Source organism: Typopeltis vanoorti, chromosome 17 (assembly GCF_054136105.1).
Source record: "Typopeltis vanoorti isolate ZY-2024b chromosome 17, IOZ_Tvanoo_1.0, whole genome shotgun sequence".
In the NCBI taxonomy this organism is placed as follows: Eukaryota; Metazoa; Arthropoda; class Arachnida; order Uropygi; family Thelyphonidae; genus Typopeltis; species Typopeltis vanoorti.
In genome coordinates, this window is record NC_143565.1 from 38,486,615 (window position 1) to 38,512,324 (window position 25,710).

The following is a 25,710-nucleotide window of genomic DNA, read 5'->3' on the forward strand; positions in this document are numbered from 1 at the left end:
AAGGACCAGCTTTTCCTTTTTCATTGTGTCAGTTGCTTTTTCTAAAGCATCAAAAAAGTCCTCCACTTCTACCTTAGTGGAACCTTCTGTGGGACCATAGGCACAAATAAGTCTCATTTTCCAGTTCCCCATTCTCATATTTGCCCACATTACTCTACTTGAGCCAGCCTGCCATACAAGAAGATTAGCCTCGTATTTTGTGTTGAATACTATGGCTACTCCTTCTTTTACTTGATTGTTATTGCCTGAATATAACATTTTGTATTTATTGCTCAGAAAGATCTCACCAGTTTTTGTCTTTTTTGTTTCAGTCACCCCTATTATGTCGATCTAATACTTATTTAATTCCTCAGCTAGCTTCATTTCTTTGCAATTCAGGCTTCTTATGTTGATAGTATACCGATCTTTAACTCTGGTGACGTTGAGTTGGGGTGTGTTTTCAGATTTGTTCCAGTAGCTGACTTTTCGCTGTTCACCCTGGTTCCCTGGCGACAACAACGGGGACCTTGTTTAACCAGACGACGCCCCAGCTGGCATGACATTTTGTTATGTTGTACCATCATTTTTTATTTTGGTTTAACCACTAAGAATACAATTGGTCGGCTAAATCCCAAATTGCCAGCCCATCCTCATTCGTTCAGTATCCAGGTAGATACCCAACAGGGTGCACCACGAGAAGGTGAGGATTGGACATTAGGTCAGAAGCCCTGGTTGGTTCTCCACATTCCTTTAAAGGCTATGTGGAGGTCTCCTGTCAGTTATATAGCTTTGACCCTTAAGCACCCCCTTAAATACAGCTCCTGTTACTAATCCTCTTTCAAAGCCATCCTCAATAAACTGTGTTAAGTTTAATACTTGTCCAGCACATGATCTGCCTGTTCTTTTATCAGCACTTTCTCTGTTTCTGGACTTAATCTGTTCAAGATTAACCTTTCATACAGCTTCAGTGTTGTACATAGGAGAGCTATAGGCCTGTAGCTCTTTGGATGCTCAGTAAATTTACCCAGTTTCACATAGTTTTCCCATGAATATCCTTCTTTTAATTTCGTCTTCACATTTACCATCATTTCTGATTTTGGACCCCAGTAAATCATAACTTTCAACAATTTCTATTTTATCCTCTTCTATTATAAATTCATTTAAATTGCCATAAGCCATCGCTTTTGTTTTGCTGATGTTTAAATTAAGCCTAGCTTTATTACTTTACTTTTCTGTCTTAACCAATAGAATCAACCGTTCCAGATCTTCCTTAGTTTCTGCTATGAGGATTGTATCATCTGCATATCTTAAATTATTTATTTTTCTACCACCAATCATTCCAACTGGATCTTTGTCTAAATCAGCCATTCTCATAATGTATTCACTATAAATATCAAAAAGGTAGGGCGAAAGTATACAACCCTGCTGCACCCCTTTTTCCACTCTAACATGTCTGTTTATCCAAAGACTGTTTTTACTGAAGCTTCTTGGTTGTCATACAGCTCTCTTATCAAGAGAATTAGATGTTCAGGTATTCCCATTGATCTCATTACAATTATTATTATTGTTATTCAGGCTTCCATGGAGTCAAAAGACTCATCATGGGAGATCCCTCCTAGGAAACACAACGTCTATCATACCACTCCTTGAACTCATTGACCGTTCTTGCTCTCACCACTCTATCAGGCAATGCATTCCATGGTTCAACCACCCTACATGCAAAGAAACCACTCCTCCGCCCACTTGCTCACAGCTTCCTTTCGTAACTTCATCACTCCTTCCTGCTGTTCAACCAATCATAATCAATCATATCACTTCTCCTTCTTCTATCTACCAAACTCTGCAGTCCACGTTCCCTCAGCCGATCCTTATAACTAACATTGTACAGTCCTGAAAAATTTTTGTTATCCACCTCTGTACCCTTTCCATAGTTAATTTATTCCCTTCAAATCCTGGGGACCAAATTTGAAAACAATAGTCGTGTGGTCTGATCAGGGTCTTATACAACGGAATCATAACTCTTATCTCTGCAGGTCAGCATCCTTCTCAGTATTGCAGCAATCCTCTGTGTTACCTTCACCACCTTTGCAATATATCCCCTGAATTTCAGGTTTCTATCAACTATTAAATCCCAGATCTCTTGTCTCCCCTACTTCCTTCAGTACAATTCCTCCAATAGAGTATGAAGTGTCCCAAACCTCAAGACCTTACATTTTGTTGCATTAAACCAACATCCCCATTCATTTGCCCATATGTCTAGTTTATTCAAATCCTCTTGCAGGGCTACCACATCTGCACTATTACTAATAACCTTTCCCAGCTTCACATCATCCGCAAACAACTGAATATCCCCCTGCAATCCACTGACAATGTCATGGATATAAATTGATATCCTTCAATATCCACTTCAATCCACAGTCTGTTGTGATTCATACAATCAAAAGCTTTCTTATATAATCAATAAAACAGGTAATTACTTCCTCCTGAAATTCTCTTGTTCTTTCCATAATCCATCTCATGTTTGCTATTTGGTCTCTATTTCCTCTACCTCTCATAAAGCCTGCCTGTTCTTCTGGCATTTCTCTATTCACATATGGCTTCTACCTTTGTTGGATCACTTTCAGCATAAGTTTACTTGAATGTGAAATTAAGGTGATGGTTCTATAATTCTCACAATCTCTGGCATTTGATTTTTTGGGGGATTGAGATGAATACTGACATTTGATTTTTTGGGGGATTGAGATGAATACTGATGTTTTCCAATCTCTAGGCCAGTATATTTTCTTCCAAACCTGTTGAGAAATTTCAGTCAATATAATCACCACTTCATCCCCAGCTGCTCTCAATAATTCTACTGGCACATCATAAGCTCCAGGAGCTTTTCCTTTTGGCAGTTGTTCCATTGCTGATATCACTTCACTTTTCATTATCATAGGTTCCTCAACAAATTCTCTCCTTTCAGATTCTCCTTCAGTATTATTATATTGTACAAATCCTCTACATACTACTCTTTCCATCTTTTTTTTTTTCACTGCTTCTTCTTCTTCCATCAGACATTTACCTGAATTACTTTTTAAAACTCCTAATCTATGGATAAATTTCCCTGTAACATCATTTATTTTTCTAAACAGATCTCTTGTTCTCCCCATAATATTGCTTTCTTCAATTTCCTTGCACCTTTTGTTTAGATGTTTTTCCTTATCTTTCCTAGCTTGGCTTTGGAAATTGTACTCAGTTGTCTAACCTTTTCTTTGTTTCTGTGAAGTTTCAATTTTCTTCTTGTCTCTGTTATTTGAATAGCTTCTTCTGACAACCATTTACAATCTTTCTTTCTTGTTGCTTTAAGAGTCTTCTTTGCTGCTTCTATGATTGTACATTTTGTTTCTCCCATGGTTCTTCTAATTCTCTTCCTGTCTTGTCCAAACTTTTTAATTTCTTTCTGACTTCTACTTTAAATACTTCATTTATAGGATCTAAATCAAATCTTATACTGTCCTTTTGTTTCTTCTTAGCCCTTAATTTCAATTTAACTTCGGCTATCGATAATTCATGATCTATCCCACAGTCTGCACCAGGTTTTTGCTGCTTGGATAGCATTTCTCCACCTTCTGCAGGCAACAATATAATCTATCTGATTTCTGTATTCTGCATTATGTGAAGTCCGTGTGTCAATATTCTTTTTTGTTGTTGAAAGCAAATGCTTGCAATAAAGCAACTGTTCTCAACACAAAACTCCAACATCCTTTCTCCTGCTTCATTCCTCAGTCCTAAACTAAATTTTCCAGTGATGCCTCATTCTACTTTTCACTGACTTTTGCATTTCAATCACCCAACATCAAAAAAATGAAAAATTTCACAGAAAAAAAAAATCACAGAAAGAGGGAGCATAATAAAAATGTTTATACATTTTTATTATGCTCTAGAACCATTTGCTCAGAGAATGTGCTCAAAAATGTAAACTGTTATGCCACACCTGTGGCACAGCAATTTTTTTTTTGATGCATCATTGTAATAGGCACTAAATGATTGTATGATCTGAAAGGTAGTAGATTTTATTTTTATTACACATATAATGCAAAATAGAAATATCAAGTGAATTGAGTGTATTCGATTTTGTTCACTGCAGCACAGCGAAATGTATTCACTTTTAAAGGTGAATATTTGTGCAAAGAAAGTAAACCTGGTGAGTGCTTGGATGAGAAGTGTTTTAAGGGTGAGTGCCAGAAGTGTAGGAAGAGTGAAGGTTTGATAGCAGAGATTCGAACATCTAAAAGGCAAGAAAATGTGAGTGTGAATGTCTGTGAGGTTATAAATATAATGATGGAAGTGCATGAGGATGCACACAGTATGAATAAGCAAGAATGAAATGGTGGAATATCAAGAAAATGACTGAATGGTAATGAGAGAGAGAGAGAGAGAGAAAGACAAAGAAATAGTGTGCTTACATGTTGTTCACAGGACAAAACATGAAATAAACTGGATGGAAAAATGCCAGTTGAATGATATAGCAGAGAACGAAAAGAAGGGAGACATGCAAGGGAAGAGAAAGCAGTATAAAAGAATGAAAGAGGAAGAATAAGGATAGTTTTGTATGGAGACTCCATGATAAGAGAGGTGTTTGAGGAGAGCATGACAAAGTCATTTTTTGGGGTAAAGATTTTCTGGTTAAGGATGTTAGTGATGCAGTAAGGATCAATACAGGAAAGTGAAAGAGATGTTTATTTTGGCAGGCAACAAGTGTAGTATGCAAAAAGATAAGGAGTTGCTGGGACAAGTGAATAAGATATTGTGAGTCTGCTGCCAAGGTATAATAGAAGCAAGATGAGGAAAAAAAAGGGTCATAATTGTAAACGAGTCAATACATAGATTATGCAGGAAGAATGGTGTGGAGTTATGGATGTGTAGAGTGAGTCTGATGGATATGAGGACTTATATAAAGTGGATGGCTTGCATTTGAATGGATTCGGAATTAGCTATTTTAAGAATTGTTCAATGACTGTTTAGAAGTGCAGAATCTGAGAAACCAGAGTATTTAGGAGGATCCTAGGCTAGTGTGGATGTAGACATCCTAGAGGTGAGTGGGTGGATGATTGACAAATGATGTTGAATGTAACTGTACAGGTTCTGAACTTGAGTGGGATAATCAACACAAAGTGTGATGGAGAATTAAGAGTACACTGCAGTTATGTAAATTGGTTACAGCAACTTAGCCAAAAGTTATAGGCATTAGCAATGAAGGATGATACAGAGACAGAATGCAAGAAGTATAGGTATTTTTCAAGATGATAGAGGGAACATGATGGAAGGGAGGATTTTTTTATTATTATTATGAGGGTGGTCTGAAAAGTTCTCGGCCAAACAATGAAAAAAAAAAAACGAATTTATAATTTCAAAATTATTTTTATTTTTCAACATAATCTCCCTTAAGACTAATACATTTATTCCAGCAATGCTCCAGCTCTATTATCCTGTTCCTGTAGTGGTTCTCAGTAAGATCTGCAAAATACCCCCCTACAGCTGCAATCACCTCTTGATTCAAAGAAAAACTCTGACCAGTGAGGAAGAGTTTTAGTTTTGGGAAGATATAGAGATCACAGGGAGTCAAATCTGGGGAATAGGGTGGATATTCCAACAATTCATAGTGCAGATCCCTTAATTTTCCCATTGCCAAAAACACCTTTGTGGGCATTGTCCTGATGAAGGATGATTTTTTTCTTCTGCAAACTGGATCTTTTCTCATGAATTTTTTTGTCTAGTCTGGTTAAAAGATTAGAATAATATTCCCTGGTTATTGTTTTACCCTTTTCAAGATAATTAATAAACAAAATGCCTTTAGCATCCCAAAACACTGATTGAAACACGACTTTTCCTGCTGATGGAACCGACTTTGTCTTCTATGGCGCTGAACAACCAGCTTCTGTCCACTGTTTTGACCACTGTTTGGATTCTAGTGTGTACTGGTGAATCCAAGTCTCATCCCTAATAATAAATTAATACACAAAATCAGTTTTATTCTTGTTAGAACACTCCAAGCACTGTTCAGAGATTTTCATGCGAGCACGTTTTTGATCTGCTATGAACAAGCGTGGTACCTGTCTTGCGTAAAGCTTTTTCATTTGCAATTCTTCATGCAAAATATATCCTACACATTCTTTTGAAATGCCTATAATCTCAGCAATTTCACACACTCCGATTCGCTGGTCATCTAGTACCATATGTGCACTTAATCGATGATTTCTGGTGTTGTTACACTTTTTGGATGTCCTTCACGTAGATCATCTTCAAGGCTAGTACAGCCATGTTTAAACTCGGCAGCCCATTTCTTAATTGTCAAAAACGAAGGAGAAGAGTGCTCATAAACTTTTATGAACTTCGAATGAATTTCTTTTGGCGTTAAACCTTCTTTTACAAAGAATTTTATAACCGCAAGATACTCAATTTTATCCATTTCAAGGGATACAGACAAAACTTTTGCTTCAGGCAGTTGTATAAACAAACTACTTGATAGAATGACTTGCAAATTCACATGGATGCTTATGACAGATGTACCAACTTTGAAAAAAAATCTTCCGATATTGTTGCCATCTATGGTTGAGGCCAAGAACTTTTTAGACCACCTTCGTATTATTACATGACATCTAAAAAGGCACCCCATTCTATGTAACACCATTGAGATAACGTTATCCTCATCTACACATTGCACCACTATCCATCATCTGCACATGATGCCACCATCTGCACACAATACCATCTACTGTCCACTAACTGTATTTTCTGCCTGTAAATTTTGTTTATACTCTGCTTTTGCTAATGATAGTAGCAGAAAAATTCAAGTTACAAAAGAGTAAGAGCACATCATCAACAGTTCAGCCTATCTTGTGAGAGCTAAAGGCCAACAGACTGCAATATATAGCTAGTTAGTATAGGTCGGGGATGCAAGCAAAAGTGTTAATGGCATTTATTAGCAAATTAGCAAAATAAGTATAGGATAAGTAATTATTATGGACTCCACAATGGTGACATAGATTTGAAGGAAGACTTGTCATGACAAGGGAAGGAAATCAAACTTATACTAAGAATAGTATTAATACTAAGATTTGTACCAATTGAATTTATACTAAGGAAATAAAATTTGTGAAAATAGTTGATTACTTGAGACAACATGTAATGGCGTAGGAGTCAAGGTTCAAGAGGGCTGGATCTGGTGACAGTATCAGAGAACTTCACAACAATCAAAAGTTAGTTACACTGCCTCTGATACAAACTCATGAACAGTAAAGTATATATATGCAAGAAGGGTGACTTATATTGGTTTTCAGAAGGATGAAGAGATGTTGGAAAGGGTCCAAAGGCGACTGACTAAGGTAGTTTCTGACCTCTGGAATGTTGAGTATGAGGAAAGATTGAGAAGATGTAATTTGCAGAGTCTGGTGGACAGGAGGAAGAGGGGAGTATGATAGAGACCTGCAGGTTGGTAAGGGGTTGTTATAAGATCAATGGTGGAGAAGTTCTACAGAGAATAGTGGGAGATCAGGGGAGAACCAGAGGTCATCCTTGGAAACTGTATAAAGAGGGTGTGAGTAGGGGAGTGAGAGGCAGGTTTTTTTCGTGCAGAGTTGTGAATGATTGGAATGCCTTGCCTGAGATTGTGGTGTCTGCAAGGAGTTTGAGTGTGTTTAAGACACAGTATGATGAGGTGTGTGTGCGTGTGATAAAAGGACCTCCCAGATGAGTCTTTGACTCCATGAGGTCTTGGGTAATAATAATAATAATAATATGGTAAGGAAAAGTTCTTTTGCTATACGACAAGTAAAAGGAAGAATGGTTGTGGAAGAACACCTTTAATGAGTGCTAAGAGAAGAGGTAACAGAAGTAAAAATTAAATAGTTGAGTTATGATCAAATAGAAGTGATAATTTTGCTAAGTATACCATCTAAGTTGAAATATTAGTGACAGGTGTGACATTGATGGAAGAACAGAGATAAACTGAAGGTGCTTAAGATATTGCAGAATCTTAATGTGTATACAGATCAAATGGGATATCAACCTATGTATTACAAAAATGTGCAAGAGAATTTTCAGCTCCTCTGACCAACCTGTTTAATTTAAGCCTCATTTGGAAGTGAGAGCAAAAGAGTTTCAGTGCATAAAGGTAGCTCTAAGACAAAGGTAGCAAATTATAAGCCATTCAGTATTTCAGGAGTGCTGATTAATATATTGGTTATTAAAGGCCTCAATACCTAACAGTACCTCGATAAAGGTCAAAACTAGTCTGGGTAGTGGGTCTTACCATCATCATCAAATTCTTGCCATGTACCCTCAAGGAGTGTACAGGATATGATAGTACCACATGAAAAAGTGGCTCTTACCACTGAATTATATTCACCTGAAAGGATGTGTGCTTTGCATTATGGGACACTAAGGCAATTAATGTGAAGTCATTACCCTCTGTATACAAGTAGCAAAGATATTTCATATGAAAACTTTGTTTGCTTACACTTGGATAAGGAATTAAAAAAGAATTTGTGTGTGATTAAGAAAGGGGGTGAGAACTACATTTTTCTCTCATAGAGCAGTGAGTAACTACAACAGTACATCTTGCATGAACGAGTTTAAGAGAAGGTATAACAGCTAGTGTGAATGACATATAGCTTCCCTTGATGAGTTCTTGACTCTCTGGAGATCTCTGATGATGATGATAATAATAATAATATACAACATAAAAAATTCTATTAAATATATATGATTGAATCAGATAATTTTACAACCTAGCCAACTTTGTCAAAGCCATTCTTTGACAAAGGTGACAATTGTTCCTTGCACATTTCAACTTCCCCTTAAAGCTCAATCCTTGTATTCAGCATACACCTTATTCACTGCCTCCCATTTTATACCTTTGGCATAACCCTCTTTTTGATTTGATGGTCCTATATAATCCTCCTAGTCAACCATTTTACTCCAAATGCATTCATTCATTCTTCTCATTCTACATATACATTTTGCAACTGCTGTGAATAAATATTTCTTAACTCATATCTTTACACTGTTGATCTTTCTCAAATTCTTCCATTCTTGATACTGCTCAAAGTTGGCTCCTAAATCTATCTTAATAACTTGCCTTGTCATTCCATATAAATATTTTCTTCTTGAGACTGCTGCATATGTGCTCATCATCAGAGTCAAGATCATATGATAATTCCCACTAATTTGAAGCAAAGCTGACATCTCAGTCACAATCACAACCAAAACTGTTGGTCTTTGTGTTCCCTGCAGCACATGTTGCATGACATAATTGGTCTCCAAAAATTCCAGAAAAGTTATCTCATACCATGAGATGCCAGTTCTTATTCAGGAAAAATCATGCTATGATTTTTCCAGTTATTGCCATAGGGGAAATCTCCCATAATAATTAGCTGCTTTGTACTAGCTGACCTTACTTGATTAGACATGCTCTTCACCTGCATTTCCTAGGCTATAACAGTCTCTGCTAATTATTCTGTATTATCCACCTCTACTTCACACCATATACTGTCAAAGTCACTGACACTATTTCTACTTCTGGTGCTCCACTCCGAGTCAGCAAGCTCATAGACATTGGGTTTGACATACACTCAGAAGGACTCCAAATAAATTAATCAAATTAAATTCTCTTAAAATGAACTTAAATTAAATACAAGAGAATTCCATATTATGTGTGCTGTGACAGTTTCTCATTATTTCATCATTACTTTTATATGGTTAATGTTCAGAAAAACACTTCAGATTTATATTGTGATAAACAACATATACCAGATTAGTTCTATATGTTTATTTTTTGTTTATTTATTTTTTACAGGTTGGTTGTATGATCTGACAGGATCATATGATATTACGTTTTACATTACTGGCATTTGTATCTTTATTTCTGGAGCCATGGTTGTCCCAGTAGCAAAGACTAACTTTTGCCGTGCCTCTGAATCTTCCTCACATAGCAGTAAGGAGTCAATTGATCCATCCCAGCGCATAGAAAGGGTTCGCTTTAAAGACAGTAGTGAAGATAATTTACAAGTAGAAAATACAGTATCTGTCACAAGTACACCAAGTACAGATGCTCCTCTTACTGCAAATCACATTTCAGGGGTTTGTTATGAACATGTTAATAGAGATCAAAATAAAAACAATAAACTCTCTTGTGATGAAAATTTACCCAAAGACAGCAGATTAGACAGTAGCAATGTTTGTGTTACAGTGAGAAATAGAGAAGATACAGGCATAGAAGAAAAGTGCATATGTTAATCTAATATTTCCAGTGATGGGAATTTAAGAAATATTTGACTGAATTTATTGAATACATTACTGTTGAAAGTCAGGACAAAAGTCCTTTACTTTATTCCAGCTAACAGCAAAACATTAAAATGTTTTGTTCTTTTTCAAATACAGGTGATGTCATACCATTATCATATAAAAATATGGCATGAAATGGTTAGGAAAAGCTTTTTTTTTTTTTTTTAAAAAAAAAGGCAAGAGATGTGAATACTTTTTTTTTTTTTTGAAATGCATGCAATGTACACTCTGTGATATGAGTTGAAAATGATGTTCAGTTCAGCAAAACATTTTGATGTTATGCTTTTAGTAAAAACATAATAGTTAAGACTTTTGTCCGAGGTTAAGATTAGTGTTATCATTATGCTGGAGCTGCTTTCAGCATCCCCTAGACCTTCATTAACTTATTGAATATTATTCAATGTTTAAATTATAGGATATTCATTTAAATTCAATTTAGAATTGTTAGGAAAAGAGATCAATTCAGTAGGCCTCATTATCTTTCAACGATTTGGTAATGTAGAAAAAGTATCAGTGAAAATTTTGTCATATTTTACTGGGTACATTTCCAGAATTGCTTTAATGGTATAACTTTTTCGTGTTAGATATTTCATATATAACTAGTATACATAGGTGATCTTCACTAAGCTCTTTTATTAATATTTCATTAGGTTAAAAAGTAACTGTTATAATGTCATAAAATAGGAAATGTTCGTTATAAGGAAAGCTACTGGACATTGACATGGTATATTTCTACAGATATTCGAGAATGCACTTTATTTTTGTCTATAAATATTATTTTCTAGAATTAAATGTCTTATAACTCAGTTTTATTTGTCTTCTTGCAATTTCTTGTTAAAGATAACAGTTCAGATAGACAAAAAAGAGAACTTTTGTTTGACAGCTTTTTTTATTTAAATTTATGTGTGACCATATGAAGATAAAAATATAATAATATTAAATTATTTTAAATTATGTATCAGTCAGAACCAAAGTCTTTGAAATGAGATTTAATGTACACACACACACACACATGCAATTAATACGAGTGAAACTGTTGTTTGGAATTTGCTATATCCAAGCATATTCATCTGATATTATGCTCACATTGAGCATCAACACTTTCTTCGTTTAGTACATATTAGGACAACATTTTTTTAAAAAAGCAACCATATTAAAACTCTTATTTGTTTCAAATGTGATTTAGCATAACCAACCATCATGCATCATCAGCAATACTGATACCACGTTATTTCCGTCAATAAATATAAAGACCATTAGACTTCTTAATGATACTGTATGATGTTAAAAATCAATAAGAAAATAGCATAATTTTAATTATAATACAAATTAAAAATTATATGTATTATTTTTAATCAAAGGTTATCATTTTACTTTAAAAAAAAAAAAATTTCCTCTCCAATATCCCTTGGTGGACTTCTTTCCTGTAATGTTTCTTTACATACATTGTTTATTATTTTGTTTACTTAATTTGCTGCACAAGATATCTTGAGGATACCAAGTGTTTTAAATATCTTTAAAGTGATAGTGATATTAAAGTTTACTGGGTTGTGAGTTTATATAACACTGTAGATATATCCATTTTAACTATATTTTGTTAATTTGAGAGTTTTTAATGACTTGTTAACGAAACAATCGTAACACATAACCTCTCTGAGGTAAAAGTGGACTGTAAATTGAGTGTCTTTGTATCAAAGTGATACTCTTGGGTTGGTTTACAACCTTTCAAACTGTGGTCACATAGGATTATATATAAAATTTATTTAATTGATTAGTTGGTAACAGTTGATCTTCTGGCATCATACAACTCTCCTGCATATATAATAACATATATATATATATATAATAATATATAATAACATATATATATATATATATATATATATATATATATATTATAAACACATAGCTATATGTTTGCCTCTCTAGCAGTTGAATAAAGATGTATTTTTATACAGATTACATCTGTGTATTATTGAAAGAATACTTACGGGATATGAATGCAAGCATTCTCTCTTGTAGAAAGATATGTATTTTCCACATAACTGAGTATATGATATAGAAATTATTTTTAAAATTTTAATAATCTAAAACTTAATTTCTCTATTATTAAATATTATTATACTGTTATTCTGATTTTGGGGGAATCGACAATAAACAAACTGAATATAAATCTATTCTGTTCCCATATATTTCTGTGATAGAAAAGTGCCAAAGACATTAAAAAAATGGGCATGCCTTTCTAAAGCATTTAGTTTTATATGTTATTTTTCTTCATTGGATATTTAAAGCTTTTTGGGGATTAAACATATTTTCAGCCAGTTTGTGACAATTTTCACTTTTGAAAGAAAATAAAATCATGTGGGAATGTAGTTAGTAACTAATGGAGTGTTTGACTATTTTTATTAAGATATTTTCATAAATAATCTACCAGTAATTTCCTATTCTAAGTTATTTATTATTTTATTTATTTATTATTTAAACCTTGGGATCTAGTTGAAAAATAACTTGCCATACCCCATCTTATTCCTAGTTAAGCAATTTAGGCTTAAAGGAAAATATATGTCTGAAAACCAAATAATATTAATTTCAAGTAATTAAGTTAACTAGAAGACATTCACATTGAAATGATAGTCACATTTCAATTGTCTCCAAAAAATCTCAGTTAAGAAATCTCTTAGTGAATAGATTTCGTTTACTAATAAATTCTGTGATATGCATATAATAAAGAATATCTCAGAGAAGTTTTAATTCTTTAGGTTTTATTTTTACCTGAAGTAATTAGCTAATGTTATGATGTCTAAGTCAATCAACTTTTATGTAATTACCTGTGACTTATTTTCATAAATAAGCTGAATTAGAATAACTGTATGGTTCTTAATACAGATTGGATTCCTGACATGTTTTACTATCCATATCAAATGTTTTTTTATTAAGATAAGAATAAGCCATCAATATTGGAACAATGAACAACTTCTGTTCACATGTACTTATGTCATATCATCTATTAGTTATCTCTGCTTCTTGTGCTGATTGTCAATATTTTTCATTATTATTATAGACTTCCATGAGGGGTTACAAAATTCACCATGAGAGGTCATATACAACATAAAATATTTCATACCACTCCTTAACTCATTCTCTATTTTCATTATCACCACCCTCTCAGACAATGTATTCCACAGTCCTGTCACTCTCCATGCAAAAAAAGAAAAAAAAAAAGAAACCTACTTCTCATCTTCTTAATCACAATTTTCTTTTCTCTGCCAGAAATAACCCACTTTTTGTTTCTTCCCCTTGTTCTATCATATGAAAAATCTCCTCAGTGTCAGTCTAGTAAAAGTCTAGGTCAGATGATAATAACAATAATAATAAACACCTCTTGGCAGCTTAAATATCTTAATCATATCACCCTCTTTCACCTTATGTCCACAAAACTCTGCAGATTACATGTCCTCATAAACAACATTACCATGATATAATTTTTTGTTATCTGCCTTTGTACTCTATCCAAAGTTACTTCATCCCTCTCCCTTCAAATCCTATCGAGGTGTGATATAATCAAGGTCTTATACAATGGAACCACCACTGTCATCTCTGTTAATCGCCAGAGGACTGCTGGTGAGAGTAATCCAGAGAACTGCTGCAATATTGAGGACAATGATTAGCAGAGATGACAGTAGTGGTTTCATTAAATTAAAACTTGGCCATAGCACATCTGGATTACTGTGTGCATGTCTGGTCAGTAGGATTTGAAGGGGGATAAAGTAACTTTGGAGACAGTACAGAGGCAGATAACAAAAATGATATTAGGACAGAATATTGGTTATGAGGATAAACTGAGGATGAGTAATCTCCGCAGAGTTTGGTGGCTTCACAATATGTTATCTGAAATTTCTATCAAACATTATCCCAAGATTCCTTGCCTCTTCCAGTATAGTTCCTCCAATAGAGTATTTGGTTTCCCAGTTGTGGATCCCAAATTTAAAGCCTTACACTTTAGTTGCCATAAACAAATGCTCATTCAATTACTCATGTTTTATGCTCATTCATTTACTCCAGCTTACCTTCAGAAGAGCTACAACATTAACACTATTACAAATGACCCTCCCTGGCTTTGCATCATCTACCAACAACTGAATATTTCTTTGCAGTTCAGTGTCACTATCACTAACATAAAGGTCCAAGTACTGAGAAGAACCATACTTGTAACTTTCCTTCTCCCAGATATTCCATACATCTCTTTAATAATCTTTCTTAGACAGTCAGTTTCCAATTTAATCCACTAGAACCTGATATCTAATCTCACACATTGCAACTTAATTATATTGCAATGTGTGAGATTAGATATCAGGGAGTATCAAATTATACATCAGGGAAATTGGCAAGAACACATTTACAGATATAATATTATTATTATTATGTGACACCTCCAGGGAGTCCAAAGACTCATTGAGGGAGAGTGTGCCAACAGCATTGAATGACTGATCCAATTCCAACTACTAACCACACTCAAACTTGCTTAACTTTTTTCGTGAGCTATTAGTAGCAGAGGCTCTACCAATTAACCAACCTTTGCTGGCAATATACTGGCCTCATAGCCTTAGTTGCTTCAGCTGTAAATTCAAACATCCACAGCCCTGTCAAATGCCATTGCAAAATCCAAAAAAACAACAGTATATGTTTTTCCTTCATCTACTCGTTACTTTATTATTAAAGACAACCAGATTACTGAAATGAGCACTACTTAACAAATTCATGCTGCTGATCCTCATAAATAATATTATTCTCATCTGCCCAGTTCTATACAGAAGCTCTTACTAATTTCTCCAAAATCCTTATAACCACAGAAGAAATATAAACTGATCTATAATTTGATACTCCCATGCTATCACCACCCTTATACAATGACACTATCTTACCTTCTTTAAGGACTGTTCCAATTTCAAGACTTTCATTAAACACTGGTCAATGGTACTGCCAGTTCTTTAACACATTCCCTTAAAATGTGAAATCTCATTTGTTCCACTGCCTTACTAACGTCCAGAGTACGTAATATTCAAAATACATTCTCTTCATGCACTTCTAAACTTTGAACTGCTTTCTGCTTTTCTAGGAAGTGATCATCCCAATTAAATGATCATTAAACAGCTCTAATTATGTCATTTGACCATTTCCTTATGTAACCCAGTCATTCATTCACACAGTCATTTCTCTACCTTCTACTAGCCGCCACAATCTAAGGAAATTCCAAGAACTCCTTGGAATTTCCTTGGATTTCATATTTCAATTTTGCCATCCTTACTCCTTTAGTTGCTTTCTTAGCATGAGCCTTATATTGTTCATGCAACTGTTCTCCATCTTTCTTTTTAGACTTTTTCAGTAATTTTTTTTTTTTTTTCATTTTTAATTCCTGTTGGATTGCCCTATTAATCCAGTCTAGTCTACTCCAACTCTCTTCATCTTTTTCAGTTGAAGTATGCAATCTGCCATTGCTGATAACAAATATTTCTCAACTAGCTACCCTGCACTGCTGACCTCTCTTCTCTCCTCCCTTTCAAATTCTTCCATCCATAGTTCTTCCCCAAGTGGTTTCTAAATCTATTATAATTACTTGCCTTACAATTCCACACAAATTTCTTTAGCCTTGATACTTCCACATGCCCATCCATCCCCTAAGTCAAGACTACGCAGTCTGTCTCTCTCTCTCTCCAGCCAGGGATGAGGATGACATCTCAGACATAATCAGCTCTGCTGATGTTATGATGCACAAATCCAAAAACTCTTGAACTTTGTGTTCCCTCCACCACTGCCTAAGACACTGTGGTTGCTAAAGAATTTCAGATATTCAGTTTCCTTATTACTGTATGCTGTTTCCTCTACCCAATTTATATTTCTATTGTTCATGATCAGTCATTGTGCACTTGCTTAACCAGTTTACTTACAAACATTTTCTGTCCATCACCCTGTATTGTTCTTTGGCCTATGGTAACATTCCAATGGATCAGTAGTCTGTCCTGTCCACCAAAACTTGAGAAATTTGATGAATCATCCCTATCTTATGCCAATCTTAAGCTTTATTGGTGGAGATATATTGGCAATATTTCCAATGTTCTGAAACATGATCAACAAGAACTACATAATTTTTTCTGTTTTTCAACATTCACCACCTAACATTTTTGCAACAGTGGGTGAGAGCAATAAATTATCCTTTTAAAACATTATGATCAACAAAAAAATAATCAGGTGATATGCTTCTAGAATCCTGCTGAAAGTCCCAGCAATAATGTTCTGTTATTTTTAGAATATATATATATATATATATATAATTAGAGGGAGCAAAACATGTCTTGGATTTGATCTACATAAAGACAATAAAGCCCACATATTCTAACTCCATCTTTTAAATCCCGAATTTGATTTTCTTTTTTTAACCAGTCAATCTTTTTCCCCCTGCAGTAGAATTATTGATGATTCTTAATTGTAGAACACAAAATCTCAATAAACAGCTCACTTACAAAACCTTATAGTATTTATGATTACCATTTTATCATAGCAAGAAAGAAAAATTTTGAACACAGTGTAAATGGCTTTAAAATGCTATTTATTATGAAATTTATTAAAATCTGTATTTATTTGTTGTATTTGCATTTTAAATTGTTTTCAATAAATATTTTATTTACTGAATAGTTAGTAAATAATGTGTTCCTAGTCTTCTCTTGAATGCTCACCATATTGCCTGCAGTAAGATATCAGAATGTGCCAGTTGTTTTGTTGTTAAGAGGAAAAAATGGTTTACTGAAGTAAAATGTAATAATTTTATCAAGTAACACGTAAATTCATATAAGAATTTTGTTTGATTTTGGTGAAGGAGTGTATAATTGCAAATCTTCACAAAAATTAAATAATTTATTTCTTCAAATGGATGAAGAATAGCACTACATATACTTCTTGATTCTATCTTCCTGAAAATAAGCAGGGAACCTGCTTGAGAAATTTGTAACCAACAAATGCACAATACCACCTTAAGCTGTAAAATCAGTGAGATTTTGTGTTCTAAGTTTTAAGTGTTAGTTAAATCTATTAGTAGTCTAAATCTATTCATACAAAGAAAAAAGCAACCTGTAACTGGTCCATTTTAAAAGAATCTACATAGGACAGACTATAGTTGGTAACAGGCAAAGGGAGACATAGAAACTGCTGAATTTCCAAAATTAAACTGCCTTAGTACATTTAGTATAGAACTATACATATAGATTTATGGATGTTGTAATGTTTTGATTTTACTGTCCATCTTTCATCTCATTACTAATGGATTAACTTGATTTTTTTTAATGGATAAGCTTCAGTGAAAAGATACTTGCATATATATTTTTTTCAAAGTAAGTCATTTAGTGATATATTAGAAATGCATACTCTCATCATTCAATTTCATCACAACTTTCATAAAAATGCTCAAATGCACATAGAATTTAACTTCCCACTGAAGTGTATTTTTCCAGTTTAACATCTTCATGAATTGTACAAACATGTAATTTGTTTCATAGCACTTTAAATGACTGGTATTATGCATATATGGATGTGTATGTAGATATACACTTTTTTTTAATGTTATTAAAGAAACTGCATTCTGCATTTCATGTCTTTTTTCCATAGCTTTGTCCCCCATCAAAATCATTCAGACTGGCTCTATTATTCTCAATAATTGAAATCCTGAAACATTCAAGACTGTATTTCTATCCTAAAGTTTAAGCATATAATAAATTACTCTTGTTAAATGACAGGTCTATTGTGTCTTATTTATTTTTATTTTGATAAGCTTCATATAATTAACAGAGTATCATATTTATTTCAAATCAAATATCATACTTCATAATATTAACATACAATAGCAGATTGCTATAGCAGACTACAAGAAAAACACCCATCCAAGGCCTTATAGTAGCAATGATATTTGTGATTACTATTATTATTATTCTAGATCTCTGTGGAGTCATAAGACTCATTGTGGGAGGTCTGTCATAACAACATGGAATCTTCATACTACTCCTTAAAAATCAACTTCTTACCCTCTTACTCACTATTCCTTTGCAACTTTCATAGACGACTGCTTAAAAGTTGCAAAAGGAAGTATTCCAAAATATATATATTTATAAATATTAATTAAATATTATATTAAAATATCATCATCATCAAATTCTTAATATGACCCCTTCAGGAATATGCATGATATTAGTTTGGAGTAAGTTCTACCTTCGAACAAGTACTGATATGTACTCCTGACTGCATTCCTCTTGAATATTTAAGACTGTTCTGTCGCTGCCTGTTTCATTTAACAGTCTTTCAAGGTAATTATTCTTGAAATCTAGAATCAGTTTTAATGTCCCATTTATTATCTCTGATTCTTTTTCTGGTACTCTTTTCTCTATTTCCAAGCTTCAGTAGGCTCCAGAATATTTTGCCTCCTTCCTGATATTATCTTCTATATTCCTAAAGTCTTCCTATGACTTTTAAGTTAAAGATGGCAAGAAATTATATTCTTGGTTTCATCCTTTATCCAAGTGTAAGTGTAAACTCTTCTTAGAGGTCCTTTTGTCATACACACAGCTCATCATACCGCACCTTAAACACATTCAAACTCTCTGCAGACACTATGCTCTCTCAAGGTAATGCATTCCAATCATTGACAACTCTGAATGCAAAAAAATCTGCTTCTCACTCTCTTGTTCACATCCTCCTTATACAGCTTCCAGGGATGACCTCTTGTTGATGAACCCCTTACCAACTTGTATGTATCTATCATATTACTCCTCTTCCTCCTACCACTAGACTCTGTAAATTGCATCTTCGCGACCTTTTCTCATATTCAACATTCCAAAGATCAGAAACTACCTTAGTCAGTCTTCTTTGGATCCTTTCCAACATCTCTTCATCCTTTTGAAAATCAGGTTACGAAATCAGTTTACATTAGTCCATGTGTTCTAATCGGAACCTTATACAATGGAACAAGAATCTCCTTACTTCCACAAGTCAGTGTCTTCCACACATTCCCAGAATTCTTTGTGTTTTCACGCTCATTCAGTGTCAACACCGCTCACTGCCTTACCTTTAATTGCACTCTTTTTTCAACTGTTGCTACATTCGTATCGCTTTTTTCTTTCTTACCATCAATTGTTAATTCATCAGATTGCTCATTCACTTTTTCAAAACTTTTTTACCACTTTTTCACTGCTCTTTTACACTGTCCCTCTTTTCTATCAGAAAAGCATTCATCCTCCTCATAGCATTCTCACTACTAACACTTTCAGTTACCAATATGTGACCACTCATATGAGACTTAATGCTATGTTCTTTCATAATGTGATCAATATAGATGATGAATAACACTAATGTGTACCCTTGTCTCACACCTGATTTAACATCAACATGAAACTTTTATATCTCTATTTGAGAATTTATGGTGAATACCATCTCCCTGTACCTCCTTCAATTTTAACTGATGACTTACATCTCAATTTATTGACAATGTATTGCTTGATACAATGTCCTATTTATCCAATATAAATGTAGCATTTTTAACAACTTTTCTCTTAGTACCTTGTCATATGTTTTTTTTCCAGGATTACAAAACTTTATTATACATCATTGATATATTCCCTTATTTCATTTCTGGCCTATTTTTCATTAAAGAGAAAATTGGATCTCAATAAGCTCTATTTAGTTTGAAATGTACTTGTTCTTCCCAAGTCTCTCTTAGCCTCTTCTCAAGTATGCATGCATAAATCATACATGCAATACTTAATAGGGAAACCCACTAATTCTCACATCCAGTTTAATTTTCCTTTCTTAAAGAGTACTTTTAAAGAGTCTCTACACACACTTTTTATAAGGTACTATGAAAGTGCTACTTCAATCACTGGAAATTCAATCATCTGATGAAGCATCATGAATTATACAGTGTAGACACCATGAAACTTTTATATCTCTTTATTTGAGAATTTATGGTGAATATCATTTATTCATTTGGAGTTTTTGATGATGTTTTCTGCCTCACATGCTGATATGTATACTCCTGACTGAATATTTTCAACCACCGTTCTGTTATTTCTGGTTTCATTTAAAGATTTTTTCAATGTAATTTCTCCAAGCATTAAAAATATCTTTATCTTCAGTTTTTATGTTGTCTATCATCTGCGATTCCTTATACAGTACCCTTTCCTTCATTTCTAAACTCTTTCAATAGTCTCAAGAACATTTTGTTGCTTTCCTTATATTTATTATTATTATTATCATCCTAAGACTCCATGGAATGAGTCTCATCTAGGAGGTCCCTTTGTCATACACACAGCTCATCATATCATCTGATATCATTATCTTCTATATTCTTGCCAGAGTCTTCCCATGAACTTTTGTAGTCTCTCAAAGCATAAGCTAATATACTTGCTAGGAACTTCCAATATGCTTTCTTCTTTTCTATGACTGCCTCTTTAACTTTCTGAGTTACCCAGAGAGTTCTGATTTTTCTCTTTGCAAACAACCTCACTACATGTTTCCCTGGTTGAATCAATGAATGTTTTCTTCAGGGTCTGCCATTGATCTTCAAGGTTTGGTTCTTGTCTTCAAACTCTTATTCTATCTGCAATAGTAATTGTATATTTGATGCTATAGTTCACCTTGGAAAGCTTTTCAACTTTGATTCTTTTCGAAACTTTTGCACATATTTTTCTCTTCAGTATTGTGGTTGCCCTTCATGAGTATTTGAATAAAGTGGATAGATGGGCAAATGAATGAGGTATCAGTTTAATTCAGCTAAACGTAAAGTCTTGAAGTTTGGGCTACATTGGGAGACAACATACTGGAGGAAGTGGGGGAAGTAAGGAATTTTAGGGTGATAATTGATAGAAACCTGAAATTCAGATAACATATTGCAAAGTTGGTGAAGGTAATCCAGAGGATTGCTGCAATACTAAGAAGGATGCTGACCAACAGAAATAAAAGAGTTTGTCATTCCATTGTATGAAGTTGTGATCAGACTACACCTGGACTATTATGCTCAAAGTTGGTCCCCAGGATTTGAAGGGGATAAATTAACCTTGGAAATAGTGCAGAAGCATATAACAAAAATCATCATATCAGGACTGTACAATATTAGTTATGAGGAAAGACAGAGAATGGAAATTCAGACTCCTTCTTCTATCTACCATGGTAGTGTTGGATTCTGATTATATAGAGATTAGAGTAATTATTATTTGATTCAGAATCCAACATGATCTTCCATCACAAAAGCTAGACTTGTAAATATTATTTAATGTAAACAACTTATTTTACAATTTAATATTCATATAACTACCTTTAATTTTATCTAATATTTAATTATTTAATCAAGAATATATGTATTAATAGTAGAAAAACGGTGTTAAAATATTATCAAGCTATTTAGCTTATTTCTATGTTAATATAGAATTTATATTTGATAATTTAACTGTGCATTAATTGAAATGTAAATATTCTCTATTTATTCCTATTTGTAGAAATTTAATGTTATGTAATAGCTCAATTTTATTATGTTTTGTTTTGTTGTCATGGAGACGCATGTAAGTAAGCAGCATGTTTTTGGAACACCACATGAGGAGAAAGCTTATTGAAAAGTTTTAGTTAAAGAAATCACGAGAACAATTTAGGTGGGAAGAATGGATATAAAAAGCAATGAAAGCTGAAATTATATTATTAAGAGAGAGAAAGGAGAGGATTGGCATTAGGTTGGAATCGGAGCATTCGGGAATCACAGTGCGATAATAGCGAGTCGGCAAGTCACTCAAGCAGCTAATAAAGTCTACTAGTCGAGAGGCGGTTAGCTAATAAATTGTAGAATAACAATTATAGCTACGGAAGACAGCTGAGTGACTACTAAATAGACTAGTGATATTTGAGTTGAGATTTAATTTCAGGGCCGACCTGTCAAGGACACACAGAATCTTGAAATAAAGCACGGAGTTACTAGAATAGTAGAGGCTGTAAAATTGAAGTTTACCGTTAGCTGTGCTTAGAATTATAGTGCCTAAAGAATTAATCGAATGCCAGAGGAATGAACAACTGTGCATATAAAACCTAAAGTTAAGGAATTATTGTGTATTGCCTTATTTCATGAGTGATCAGTAGTACTTTATGCAACAACGTTTGTTTATGTGCATTGTGACGGATGATTAATTCAGTTATTGCTTAGAAAAATTTATTTAATGAGTGCTGTTTACTGCTTAAACAGCACTCATTCTACACTAGAATGATCAGTTGAGACAGAGAGCAACAATCATGAACGGCTGGCAGAACTATACGATGACCTGTATTTCTCTGAATCCTCTCCACTGCCTCTTAATCCCCAAGAAACCCAGGTGAACAATTCTGATCACACTGGCCAAGATGCAGCTGAATCATAGCCTTATATATAGTAAGATAATAACCTTTCTATCTTTACTTCTTAGTATGCTTTTCAACATCCAAGTAATCTTTTGAACTATTTTACCAACTTTTGCAATATGCAGAGGACAGACATAGTTGAGGTATTCAGTGAGTAGTTCATCAGGGTACAGAATGAAATGAGTGAAGACTTAATAGTGAATGAGCAAGAGATATATGAGGAGTCAAGTAAGCTAGACTGTCAATAAGGCAATAGGACTTGATGATATATCAATGCATCTTAAGAGAATGTTTGAAGGATTAGCATCAGCTTGGCCTACCTATTTAGCAAAATTCTTCCAACAGCACAAGTCCCAAAGGAGTTGAAGGAAGGCAAAATTTTTTTCCTTGAAATGAATAACTTTTTCATATTTTAGTTGATAATATTAGGTTAACTTATTGTAGTTTTTATTTTAAACAGATGTGTGATCGACTGAATTATTTAGTTTGAAAGTAAACCTTGTATTTTTTTTTTTTTTTTTTGTTTAAGTACAATATAGTTGGCATGGCCCCAATGGTAGAACAATGTTCTCAAAGACCACATTGTTGGGCAATTTGAATTTGCAGGATTTTCTGCAGTGCAGTGTGTATGTATGAAATGTATTTGTTGCAGAAATTAAAGGATAAGTGGAAGGAAATTGAAACTGGAGAAAGAGCGTATATTAAATGTTTCAAAAGTGAGTGCTACTAGGTGATCAGAGTACAGCAAATGTTAGTAGAGTGGATAATATCGATGATAGGGTAGAAAATATCAGAATTGATGTCGAATGTGTGGCTGTCCAAATAAAGGAGAACAAAATGGAGATAAAGAAATAGCATGCTTGAATGTTATTCTTCACAGGACAAAGCATGGCTGAAAAACTGTCATGCTTTCAGAAGCAGCAAGGGATTAGCAGGGCCAAAAAGAGAAAGAAACAGTCCAAAGTAGTAATAAAGACTGAGCAAACAAAAAAGAAAAACAAGTTAAGGAGAAAATTATTTAAGGAGACTCAGTGATCAGAGAGTACTTAATGAAACTGTGACAAAATCATGTTTCTCTGATGCAGAAATTCACTATATTAGTGATGCCATCCAGATGCAAAAATGTAAAGTGAAGGAACTAATTGTCTTGGTTGGCACAAATGATTTGAGAGGCAAAAGTATTCTATTAGGGAAGATTGAAAGAAGTTGTTTGAAGAGGCAAAACTGAAGAGTGAGAAGGTTAAAATGTAAGTCTCCTGACATGTTATGATAGAGGCAAACTGAGGAGGAGGAGGAGGGCGTTAGCTAATGAATCAATAAATTGGTTCTTAAGGAGGAATGATCTAGAATTTGTGGATCTCTGGTCTGTGTTTGACGGAAAGAAGGATTTGTATAATGCTGATGGACTGCATCTAAATGGTTTTGGTGTTAGATGTATAGAGAGAGCTTTGTTCATTGATGCTGAAGTGCAAATTTAGGAAAACATAAGCGAATAGGATGGAAGCTGGTGAATTTGTGTGGATTCATCCATAAGGCAAGCAAGTGTGAGAATGACAAAGTGCAGAATCTAGTCTCACAAGCAAAAATAATGAATAGGGTAGTCAATTCAGGTAGTGAAGCTGGGGGCCTAAAGAGATGCTGCAATTTCTATATGTTAATGCCAGAAGTATCAAGAACAAGACAAAGGAGCATTTAGCATGGGTTAGTGCAACCTTGACAAAAGTTATAGGCATTAGTGAAACTTGAGCTAACAGCAGATAATGTAGTTACAGGAATAGAATGTGAAAGGTATAGTACTTTCAGGCAAAATAGAGAAGATCGGATGGGGGGGGGGGGGTACTGCTAATGATAGCAGGTGAATTGCAGCCAAAATGAATAGGAGATAGGTAGGAGCATGGCTGTTCATTTGAAGCAGTCCTCTATGAGATCAAAGTCAGCAACACAAAATATACAGTTGGTAGTTGCTGTAGGACAGGGAGTTCCACAAATTATATGAAAGACATGCATTGGAAAATTAGTACATTGAGTGCAGGACAAGTCATTATTATGGGGATATAGACTGGAAGGAAGAAAGATCACATGACTGGTTAGAATCACCATCCAGAATTTGGTTGACAACAGTGGTATTTTCTTTGATGAACAGCATGGATTTGCTAAAGGGAGGTCATGTTTCAGTAACCTACTTACTTATTGTAATAAGTGACAGCAGCATTTTCAGGAGATGGATACACAGTAGTATATAGTATACTTAGACTTTGCAAAGGTTTTTGTTAGATTATTGCATAACAAGTTGATAGTCAAACTACAATGGATGGTTTGAAAGAATGATAGGTATCAACAAGTTGTTTATGGGGGTAGCAATATCCGAGACGAGGAAAGTCACTAGTGGTGCACCTCAGAGGTCTGTTTTAGGGACATAGCTGTTTAACCTATATATTAATGATATTGGGGAAGATTTGGATGGGGATATTCAGTTGTTTGCAGATGATGCAAAGTTGGGACGAACTGTGAGTTGCAGAGCAGATGATCTGGCCTTACAAGAAGACTTGAATAGATTGAGTGAATGGGCACAGCAGTTCGGTTACAGTTAAATGTTATAAAATGTAAGGTTTTAACATTTGGAAAACAAAGATGAGATATAAAATTTACTCTTGCTGGGGATTTATTGTTGGGGGTTGCAGGAAATAAAAGATCTTGGAGTGATGGCAGATAAGGATCTGAAATTTAGAGGACATATTGCTAAAATTGTGAGGACAACACAATGAATTCTGGGAATGATGCAGAGGACACCGACTTGTAAAAGTAAGGAGATTCTTGTTCCATTGTATAAGGCTCTGATTAGGCCACACATGGACTACTATGCACAAATTTGGTCACCTGGTCCTCATAAAATATTCCCACACAACTACAACTCTTCAAGAAAAAGTCAATAAACTTCTTCCTTCTCAATCCTCACCTGCACCCAACATGAAAATGACATGCTTAAATGTTCTT

General features: G+C 34.2%; 2 protein-coding genes across 3 annotated transcripts in view; one reads left to right on the forward strand and one right to left on the reverse strand.

Moving 5' to 3' along the window:
* LOC150097303 (monocarboxylate transporter 9-like) overlaps positions 1-11,533 on the forward strand; it is a 41,053-nt gene extending 29,520 nt beyond the window's left edge. The window contains exon 4 of the mRNA XM_090407021.1: positions 9,815-11,533. Coding sequence (XP_090263147.1) covers positions 9,815-10,254 — 440 coding nt within the window. The 3' untranslated portion in view covers positions 10,255-11,533. The remainder of the gene's footprint in view (positions 1-9,814) is intronic.
* Positions 1-25,710, reverse strand: part of LOC150097302 (uncharacterized) — a 194,773-nt gene that overhangs the window by 59,825 nt on the left and 109,238 nt on the right. The gene's annotated exons all lie outside the window — the stretch shown is intronic.